Genomic DNA, 10,425 nt, shown 5'->3' on the forward strand with positions numbered 1-10,425 from the left:
CGAGGCGTTCCGTAAGCTGACCCCGCCGGGGCCGAAGACGGAGAATTATGACCTAGCTGTCCATTCCCGGGGGCTGTTCCGCGGAATAACAAACCGAATCCCGGGATTCTTCTACTGTAAACTGTCTGGAAGATGCTGGCTGAGTATCCCTAACCAATTGGACGCAAATAAACTTGTACTATACCGCATCCTTACCCCGAGCTGGCTTGGAAACTGCAACGTGAATTGAGGTACCTTTTTTTAGGTACAAAAGGCGAAATAGGTAGATAAAGTACCTGCGAGATACTTGGTACCTAAACTTGGTTCAAGTTCATCCGAAAAGCTGGCGCATCTACGCTCGGCAGTACTTAAGGGGTCGGGTCGGGCACATCTCTGGAAGAGCTCCGACATCATGTCCCCGCCTAGCATACTTAACCCCTCTGCAACAACGTCACCAGCAGCTTCTCGATTGTCGCAGCTTTCCTACCACTTGAGTAGCACGTCTCGTCCCAGCTTGACATCTACAACTTCTTCATCCAGCTCGGACAATAGCAACAAACATTCCAAAATGTCTTCTCAACCTGAGCATCCCACCCTGCTCATTCCCGGCCCTATCGAGTTTGACGATGCTGTCCTCCAGTCCATGAGCCATTACAGGTACAAATTTACTCCTTGTAGCCGATCTGCACCGCCAAGCTAATGCCAATTGTGTTACTCCAACACGCAGCGAGAGCCACGTTGGTCCGGCTTTTGTCAACGTTTTTGGCGAGACCTTGACCCTCCTTCGCAAACTGTTCCAGACTACGGATTCGGGCTCGCAGCCATTTGTCATCTCAGGGTCCGGCACCCTTGGATGGGATCTGGTCTCTGCCAACCTTGTCGAAGCCGGCGAGGATGTGCTGGTTCTTGGCACTGGCTACTTCAGTGACGGTTTCGCCGACTGCCTGCGAACCTATGGCGCCAACGTAACGGAGCTCAAGGCCCCCGTTGGATCCAGGCCTCAACTGCCCGAGATTGAGAAGGCTCTTAGTGCCAAGAAGTACAAAGTCCTCACCGTCACGCACGTTGACACCTCAACCGGCGTGCTCAGCGAGCTGAAGGACCTCAGCGCCATGGTGCACAAGGTCTCCCCTGAGACCCTCATCATCGCCGATGGTGTATGCAGTGTGGCTTCTGAGGAGATTGCGTTTGATGAGTGGGGTCTGGACGGTGTGATCACTGCCAGCCAAAAGGCTATCGGATGCCCGGCTGGTCTCTCGATCTCAATGTTCAGCTCAAGGGCAATCAAGGCATTTGAGGCTAGGAAAACCCCTCCCGCCTCCTACTTTGCATCCATGAAGAACTGGCTGCCAAGTGAGTACCTATTTGTTTTTAAATTGTAGGAGACGGGATGTCTTGGCATGCGTGCTAACCAACGTCAATCAAAGTCATGCGCAACTACGAGGCCAAGAAGCCTTCATACTTTGCTACCCCGTCGCCTCAGCTCATCCACGCCCTCCACACGGCCCTGACCCAGATAATGTCAAGGCCACTTGCTGAGCGCTTCGCTAAGCACAAGGAGGCCTCAAGCAAGATCAAGAAGGCTATCGCCGATCTTGGCCTCAAGCAGGTTGCCTCGAACCCTGCCGACCAGGCTAATGGCATGACGGCAGTCTACCTCCCTGAGAGCGTGAAGCCGACCGATATCTTGCCGAAGCTGTTCAGCAAAGGAGTTATCTTTGCCGGTGGTATTCACAAGGAGATTGCCCCCAAGTATATCAGATTCGGCCACATGGGCGTCAGCGTGGTATGTTGAATATTATGGGTTAACCCCTTACACCTTGGAAAAATGTTTTGCTGGAACGATGCTGACTGTTGCCACTGCAAATTCAGTTGAACCCGGAAAGGGGTGATCTTGATCGTGCCATCAAGGCTCTCGAGTCTGGACTGTCGGAGTGCGGTTATCAAAAAGCATAGATACACACGTAGAAATTCGGGCAAAATCGTGTATTTTCGAGTCAACTGTATAGAAAGATTTAACTACAGAAATTCAGTCGCTTCCCAGCTGTTACAGAAATCTACATTAATTTTAGGTGCAGGTACACCTATGTCAAGTCAAATTTGTCAGTTTTTCCTTTTGAAGAAATGAAATTGGCAGAATTCGAAAAGTGGTTAATGGCATTAAGGTAAAACTAAGGTCCATTATGGAGAATGGAAGAAAAAAAAAAGAAAAACTTCAAGTGTCGCGTCGCGAACTCTGGGCATTGCAATTAGGTAATTTCTAACAATTCCTAAGCATATCGGTATGGCAAACATCCGATGTGCCTTGTCAACGATGAATGACACGCAGCTGCCATCGCGATCTGCCAAACCCCTCACTACCTCATCGAACTGCCTGGTTGGGTGCACAGACCAATGCAACCGCAGCCGATGAAAGCTGCCAGCCACCAGCCTTCTGCGCTGCGTGCGAGTTCTGCTACCTACCTAGGCTTGCATGCTTAGGAGAGCGGTGTCATAGTGGGGCTTTCAGTCCCGCCGCGGTCAAATCGCAAGGCGGGGGAAATTGAGAGCAGACCAACTAATGTTCCTATCGCCTTCACTTCACCCGGATCCAGACCTCACCTCTTCCGGTCGGCCATTTTTCTTTTTATCTTCAATCCTCGCTGCTTCCTATCTTCTTTGTCTGCGAACATAAAACCAACCCACAAACTTTCCTCACCTCCTCACTTCTCGCGACGCAAACACGAGCCCCGTCCCCGATCGCCCGAACGATTGGGGAGGAAACCTCTACCCCCGGGCACATTTGGGTTGAAGCTTAGCGGCACAGGCGACAAGCACAATCGCCTTTTTTTTTCAGCTACCCTCTAGGGTGTTGCCCACGAAACTTGCCGGATCTCTTGCTCTCTACGAGCTTGTACATTTGCCGAGCTCGGCCGCCGAGTCGCCATCATGGGTTACACGATTGCTGAGCTTGACAGTGTTGTCAAGGCCTTCTACGAGGGTCGCGGCGACCAGGTATGAAAACGCGTTTCTGGTGCCCATACCCCCACGCCGCTCGTCTTGCTGACCTTGTCATCTGCCTCCTACATAGCAAAAAGCTGCACAAGCTGCCTTGAACCAGGTTTGTGATCTCCGTAAATTTCTGCAGACGCGTCTTTATTTTTTTATTATTTTTTTTTTGCACGGTTCTAACATTTGCGCGCCCTCAATAGTTCAAAGAAGATCCCGATGCCTGGTTGATGGTAGATCAGATCCTCTCCGAGGCTACATATTCGCAAACGAAATGTATGTTTCTGCTGCATCTTACCATCAGCAACTGCCAGCCCGCACTTGAGAACCTGCTAACACTTCTGCGTAGTCCTCGGCCTACAGATCCTCGACAATGTGATTATGACAAGATGGAAGGTTCTGCCTCGCGAGCAATGCCAAGGTCTGTATCTTACATGGAGTGAACTGACAGTACCAAAGTACAATTTGCTGATAGGCTGATTCTAGGCATCCGTAACTTTGTCGTTAACTACATCATAAACTGCTCTAGCACCGAGGAGTCGCTACGATCTCAGAAGACGTTGCTGAACAAGCTGAACCTGGTCCTAGTGTCTATCTTGAAGCAGGAATGGCCTCACAACTGGCCGACGTTCATCAACGAGATTATATCATCATGCCGCACAAATCTTTCCATCTGCGAAAACAACATGATCATCCTGCGCCTTCTCTCGGAAGAGGTTTTCGACTACTCGGCCGAGCAGATGACGTCAACAAAAACCAGGAATCTGAAAGAAACAATGTGTGCAGAGTTCTCACAAATTTTCCAGCTGTGTACCGAAATCCTGAACACCGGCAACCAAGAGAGCCTGGTCAAGGCTACTCTTGAGACTTTGCTTCGCTTCTGCAACTGGATTCCCCTCGGATACATCTTCGAGACCCCCCTCATCGACACTCTGCGAACACGCTTTCTGGAGCTCCCGGCGTTCCGGAACGTAACTCTTCAATGCTTGACCGAGATTGGAGGTCTCCAGGTTGGCGGGCCGACACAAGTCAGCAACTACGACGAGCAGCTGGTCAAGATGTTTACGGAAACTTTGGCGACCATTGCTACTATCATTCCCGTCGATATGGATCTGAGGACGACGTACCCACAAAGTAACTCGCGCGACCAGGAATTCATCCAGAACCTGGCCCTGTTTCTGTGCAACTTTTTCTCCATGCACCTGAACCTGATTGAGAGGTTGCCTAACCGTGACTATCTGACGCATGGTCACTTTTACCTTGTTCGCATCTCCCAGATTGAGGACAGGGAAATCTTCAAGATCACACTAGATTACTGGCTGAAGCTCGTGCAGGAGCTCTACGAGGAGATGCAGCAGCTCCCTCTCTCAGGCGACAACCCCCTGATGAACCATGGCTCGGCGCTCTCACAAGGCGGTGCCCTGCCGCCTCAAGTATTGGAGCAGTACCCACTCAGAAAGCACAAGTACAAGGAGATCCTGAGCAACCTTCGAGTCGTCATGATTGAGAAGATGGTGCGTCCCGAGGAGGTTCTGATTGTTGAGAACGACGAGGGTGAGATTGTGCGCGAGTTCGTCAAGGAAAGCGATACCGTGCAGCTCTACAAGACAATACGCGAGTGCCTTGTGTACCTCACCCATCTCGACGTCACGGACATGGAGACCATCATGATCGACAAGCTTGCCCGCCAGGTCGATGGCAGCGAGTGGTCTTGGCACAACTGCAACGTGCTCTGCTGGGCCATCGGCTCAATCTCGCTGGCGATGAACGAAGAGACCGAGAAGCGGTTCCTGGTGACCGTCATCAAGGATTTGCTTGGGCTCACTGAGATGAAGCGTGGCAAAGACAACAAGGCCGTTGTGGCCAGTAACATCATGTACATTGTCGGCCAATATCCTCGATTCCTCAAGGCTCACTGGAAGTTTCTCAAGACGGTGGTTAACAAGCTGTTTGAGTTCATGCACGAGTCCCACGAGGGTAAGTTTTAGCGTCTAGAGGCACCAAGGACCCCTGGCCCAGACCTGTCGTTTGGCACGGAGCTGATTATGGCTGACCTATTTTACAGGTGTCCAGGACATGGCTTGCGATACTTTTATCAAGATCGCCAAACAATGCCGTCGCCATTTCGTTGCCCTGCAGCCTAGTGAGCACGAGCCTTTCATCGAGGAGATTGTACGGAACCTAGGAAAGATCACTTGTGACCTCACTCCTCAGCAGGTTCACACCTTTTACGAAGCCTGTGGTTTCATGGTTGCTGCCCAGGGTAACAAGAACCAGCAGGAGCGCCTGCTCAATGACCTGATGCAAATGCCTAACCAGGCTTGGGAGTCGATCATCAAGTCAGCCACGGCCAACCCAGCAGTGCTGCAGGAGACAGAAACGATCAAGATCATTGGCAACATCATGAAGACGAATGTATCGGCATGCACCTCGATAGGCCCCTACTTTTATCCACAGATCGGCCGCATCTACCACGACATGTTGGAGATGTATCGTGCGACCAGTGCTCTGATATCCGAGGCGGTTGCGCGCGAAGGAGAGATCGCCACCAAGACGCCAAAGGTTCGCGGCTTGCGGACGATCAAGAAAGAGATCCTGAAGCTCATCGAGACGTTTGTTGAGAAGGCCGAGGATCTGCAGGCAGTTCGGGTAGACATGGTTCCCAAGCTCCTGGAGACTGTTCTGCTGGATTACAAGGGCAACGTGCCTGGTGCACGGGATGCTGAAGTCCTGCGGGCCATGTCGGTTGTTATCTCTAAGCTGCAGTCTCTGATGGAAGACCAGGTTCCGATTATTATGGAGAATGTCTTTGAGTGCACCCTCGAGATGATCAACAAGGACTTTTCCGAGTTCCCCGAGCATCGCGTTGAGTTTTTCAACCTTTTGCGAGCCATTAACTTGCATTGTTTCCCGGCGCTCCTCAAGCTCGACAACCGGCAATTCAAGTTTGTCATTGACTCATGCATGTGGGCAAGCAAGCACGACAACCGCGACGTGGAAGCAGCAGGCCTTAACATGTGCCAGGAGCTGATAGTCAACATTGCAGAGAAGACTGATGTGGGCACGTCCAACGCCTTCTTTAACCAGTTTTTCATCCCCATCATGCAAGATGTCTTTTTCGTTATCACCGACACAGATCACAAGGCTGGCTTCAAGGCGCAGTCCCAGCTGCTGATGCGCATGTTTTACTTTGTTCAACCCTCGGACGGCACCACGCCCAAGATTCAGGGACCTGTGTACCAACCCGACCAGGCACCTGCCGGTACGAGCAACAGGGAGTTTTTGTCCAACTTTGTGGGCAACCTCCTACGCAACGCGTTCTCGAATCTTCAACCGTAAGTCTATTCGATGAGGCTTGCACTTCTGGATATGAACAGGGCCACAGGATGTCTTAGGTATGATGACTAACCAAGTATAATTTCTAGTGCTCAAATCGTTGCCTTTGTCGACAGCCTGTTCAACATGAACACCCAGTACGACAAGTTCAGATTGACGCTGCGCGACTTCCTCATCTCGCTGCGTGAGTTCCAGGGTGACAACGCGGAGCTTTACCTTGTTGAGAAGGAGCAGACGGAACGTGATGCCAAGCAGGCGGAGCTCGAGAGGCGATCCAAGGTCAGCGGGTTGATGAAGCCGTCAGAACTGGAGGCGGAGGACGACGAGTTGTGACTGAGACAAGAACTCCGGAACGAGTTTGCGCCAAGCTACGGCTCTACCAAACACGGAGACGGCTCGGCGCCTGGCACCGCATCGAAGCTTGACGCTGGGCAGTCTCAGGTCGGTTCGAGTGGCGATGGGTGGGAGTTCTACGATATTTGAGGGCTCCTTGGGCACGCCGAGGCTCATGCGCAAGCCAGCCAATGCTTTCTCCTGGTTTTCTTTTTGATATTTCTTCTTCGCACTTCGTTCCTTTCTTCCAGTCGTTGTCCTTGTAATGATACCAATAGACGATACTGGCCTTGGCCCTGTCATGGGAGTTTGTGGTGTTGATACCACATACAGGGCATTTGTTTGCACCATATGCGGTGTGGCATGCAGCACATTTCTTCTCTACGGATACCGAGGTCGTTTTACGCGAGTGAGGCTTGGAGAGTTAAAAAGAAGGAGTTGGCGGTATAGCCAGGTAGGTGATGGGGATGAGAATTTGGCGCCAATGATGCCGCCATGCTCAGGAGCGTGCGCAGGTTGAGCTTGACTCGCGTGGCTGCTCATCATCAAGATCAAGAGAGAAAAAGAGAGCTTGGAACATGATAGAAGGGGCAGGGTGACTCTTGGCGTGATATTCATAGTACTTCTGCCGGTGAGACTACCGGCTAGGTCATATTTTTTCCGCTTAGTTACCGTTTCTATATCCCTTCTTTTTCGTGTAACTAGCTTCGCATAAAGAGACGGTCTAAACCAAGAACGAATAAAGACGAGTTTAACCGGTGCCTTTGCAGCTTTTACACGACCTGATTCAACATAATTGGGCTTACAAAACATATGTATCGTGGAGCAACTCAACAGCAATAGGAGGAAGCGTGAGAAGAGTAAAAATTCGATTGCTCGATGTCTGCACCAGAGATCCTACAAAGTATGTCAAAGAATGATAAAGCACGCAATGCACGGCTGGTTTGGTCTGCAGTTCAGCTTTGAACTCTGTTTGAAACTCATCGGCTTCAGGACTTGGATCTTCTATTGCAAATCTCACAGTATTATTGTCCGACTTTCGTTCCCTTACAATGCGTATCAATCTGCAGGTTATTGGTTAGGTGGTTTATTTTCTCAAGCCGCGCCCGCGCCAGTCAGCGATTACTACCCATTTCCCGGCCATGGAAACTGATGTTCGGCTGCAAATATTGTATTTTCAAATACAATATGAAGCATTATCTGATATTTTTTTTCTCGCTTTGGAATTTTTCCAGCTGTTTTCACGACTGTTTGCAATAAATTAGGTTGACGAGAAAAAAAAGCATAGGAACCTGCGCGGAAACAAGAGAAAGAGCCCAAGGATAATTGCGCGGGTTTGTTCCCTCCTACTTATCCGCAAAACTTTGATAAAAGCAACAAGAACAAGATCCAACCAATCCGTCAAGAGGACTTTAATGACTAGACTATAACTAGGCAATCAATCAGAGAGTTTTATACAAGTCGATTAGGCTCGTGATTAGTAATCTCCACATGCGATGAAAGGCATGCCCGGCCTCCGCATCGGCAAGCGGCTCCGAATGCGGCCGACCGGTATCTTGAAACCGCATAGCTTGAGCTGATTAGACCCAGATACTCTCGTCCTATTGTGTTCGATGTGCATGATCACACTCGGCGATTATTCATATTGAACTCGAACAAAATCTGAACTCGGAAGTAGTATATTAATTTTATAAGCCAAAAAAAAAGAGAAAAAAAAAACAGAGCAAAGAAACAATGGCCCCTTCGGCAGTTAGCGAGGCACAGGCAACGGCCACACCCGTCGTGGCCAAGCCGGTCGCCGGCGGGCCGTCCAAGGGCACCAGGGCCAAGGAGGACGAGACGCCGCTGCAGGCCATCTCGCAGGGCGAGGTGATGCCGGGCATCCCCACGTTTCCGACCTTTGTCGAGGAGCGACGGCACACGCTGATCCACATGGCCGCGACCTTTCGCGCCTGGGCGAGACAGGGCTTCGTCGAGGGCCAGTCGGGCCACATCTCGGTCCGCGACCCCGAGTTCCCGGGCCTCATGTGGATGAACCCCCTCGGCCGGCACTACGGCATGCTGCGGGCGGGCGACATGCTCGCGCTCGATATCGCCTCGGGCCGCATCGTGGCCGGCAAGCCGAACCCGTCCACGGGCAAGGTCACGGGCAACGCGGCGGGGTACTACATGTAAGTTATTGTTTAGGGGATGTGTGTCTTGTGTTTCACATATCTCACCACTCTCGCCTCGCCTGGTGTTGTTTCCCCGGACTGAACCGTGTTAACCAACAACCTGGAAACAGCCATGCCGCAGTTCATAGAGTGAGGCCCGATATTCATGCGGCCTGCCACGCCCATACCATGGCCGGGCGGGCATGGTCCGTATTTGGAAGACCGCTGGACATGCTCACGCAGGACGTGTGCAGCCTCCACAACGCCCACAGCGTCTACACCAGCTACGGAGGGATCGTCTTTGCCGAGGACGAGGCCAACAATATTGCAGCAGCGTTGGGAACCACCAACAAGGCACTCATCATGATCAACCAGTTAAGTCTACCTTTATCCCATTTGTGGATGGGTATAAGTCGCCCCCGAAACACATGAATGTACACGGAGTATATACTCCTTAATCCTCAATATAGGCCCTCACGCAGCAACTGACAGAAGTAAAAAAAAAAAAAAAAACACAGTGGCCTGCTCACCGTTGGAACGACAGTCGACGAGGCCGGATGGATGTTTGGCCTGCTTGAACGGTCGTGCGCCATACAGCTCAAGGTGGAAGCTACCGGCCTCCCCAAAAACATCATCGCCGACGAGGAGGCGGCTCATGCGTTCAAGATGGCGAGCGAGGAGAACGCCCTGTACCGCGAGGCACAGCCAGATATTGAGCTGGAGATCGAGGCTGCCGGTGGCGAGGAGGCGCTCGCCAGAGGATACGAACAGCTGGTTGTGGACCCGGAGATCACAATCGCATGAAATTCTTTTTTTTGTTTCCCCTGCAGAGGGTCGGTCGATTTGATTGTTTTGGGATTTTGCTACGGTGTATCCGTACCGAGTAGGACGTCTAGAACGTGAACATGATACGATATACCGTGCTCTGCACCATGCTCTGTACGGTGCCATCTCGATCCAGTGCATGTCAAAAGAAACGTCAAAGACAAAAGCATACCTACTGTACAGTGCAATGAGGCAACCAAGGTGGTTGGTTCCTTGCCGAGAGGGGTGTGAGCCTAATGGCCAAGCAAAAGTACTTTGGTGGAAGCAAAAGAAAAGAGCTGCCCCGTGAAGCAAGAGCAAGCGGTATGTATGACTCCCACGAGGTATCCATCCAAGCCAAGCCCAAGCCATCAACGTTGGGCCCGGGCTGAGGATAGCCAAATGGATCTGTGGCATGGATGAGCCCATCACCGACAAAAGGGAAACAAATCATTATTTTTTTGTTTACAAGGGGACGGCATAACCTTCCCTCAACCCGAATCCGGACGGTGGGCGGAGGAGCGCCGCTTGTAAGGGGTATCCACTCTGTACCAGGCGGACCTTCCATTGAAGCCCATTTTTGGGGGGGTTTACTGTACAGTACCAAGTTAGGGATGGCAACAGAAACAGATACAAAAAAAGAAGACCCCGTCGACCGGATGTTCCGCGGCCAGTAGAAAGATCGGAAGGGCCCGCAACCGGGGACCACGGTTGGGTATGCCGGGGGGTCTAACTTTGACAGTCGGAGTCATTCTAGGTAGTAATAAAGTGATTGATGTGCGCTGGGTTCCGGGTCCCTTTCCCTTTCCCGGAGGGGAGCCAAGGGATCCGA

At 51.5% G+C, this 10,425-nt stretch overlaps 3 protein-coding genes across 3 annotated transcripts; all 3 read left to right on the forward strand.

The window, feature by feature from the left end:
- Positions 1 to 108: 108 nt before the first annotated feature.
- Positions 109 to 2,086, forward strand: MGG_02525 (alanine-glyoxylate aminotransferase 1). The gene is made up of 4 exons (XM_003709287.1): positions 109 to 636; positions 707 to 1,332; positions 1,407 to 1,765; positions 1,852 to 2,086. Exons 1-4 carry the CDS (start codon positions 392 to 394, stop codon positions 1,933 to 1,935), a joined length of 1,314 nt encoding a protein of 437 aa, XP_003709335.1. The 5' UTR covers positions 109 to 391; the 3' UTR covers positions 1,936 to 2,086.
- Positions 2,087 to 2,454: 368 nt separating this feature from the next.
- MGG_02526 (exportin-1) lies at positions 2,455 to 7,397 on the forward strand. The gene is made up of 7 exons (XM_003709288.1): positions 2,455 to 2,973; positions 3,050 to 3,079; positions 3,171 to 3,243; positions 3,317 to 3,388; positions 3,454 to 4,944; positions 5,033 to 6,302; positions 6,393 to 7,397. The coding sequence occupies exons 1-7, from the start codon at positions 2,908 to 2,910 to the stop codon at positions 6,634 to 6,636; spliced, it is 3,246 nt and encodes a 1,081-aa protein (XP_003709336.1). The 5' UTR covers positions 2,455 to 2,907; the 3' UTR covers positions 6,637 to 7,397.
- Positions 7,398 to 8,223: 826 nt separating this feature from the next.
- Positions 8,224 to 9,748, forward strand: MGG_06636 (class II Aldolase). The gene is made up of 3 exons (XM_003709289.1): positions 8,224 to 8,807; positions 8,921 to 9,163; positions 9,308 to 9,748. The coding sequence occupies exons 1-3, from the start codon at positions 8,371 to 8,373 to the stop codon at positions 9,591 to 9,593; spliced, it is 966 nt and encodes a 321-aa protein (XP_003709337.1). The 5' UTR covers positions 8,224 to 8,370; the 3' UTR covers positions 9,594 to 9,748.
- The last annotated feature ends 677 nt before the right edge of the window (positions 9,749 to 10,425 follow it).

Source organism: Pyricularia oryzae, chromosome 1 (genome assembly GCF_000002495.2).
Source record: "Pyricularia oryzae 70-15 chromosome 1, whole genome shotgun sequence".
Classification (NCBI taxonomy): Eukaryota; Fungi; Ascomycota; class Sordariomycetes; order Magnaporthales; family Pyriculariaceae; genus Pyricularia; species Pyricularia oryzae.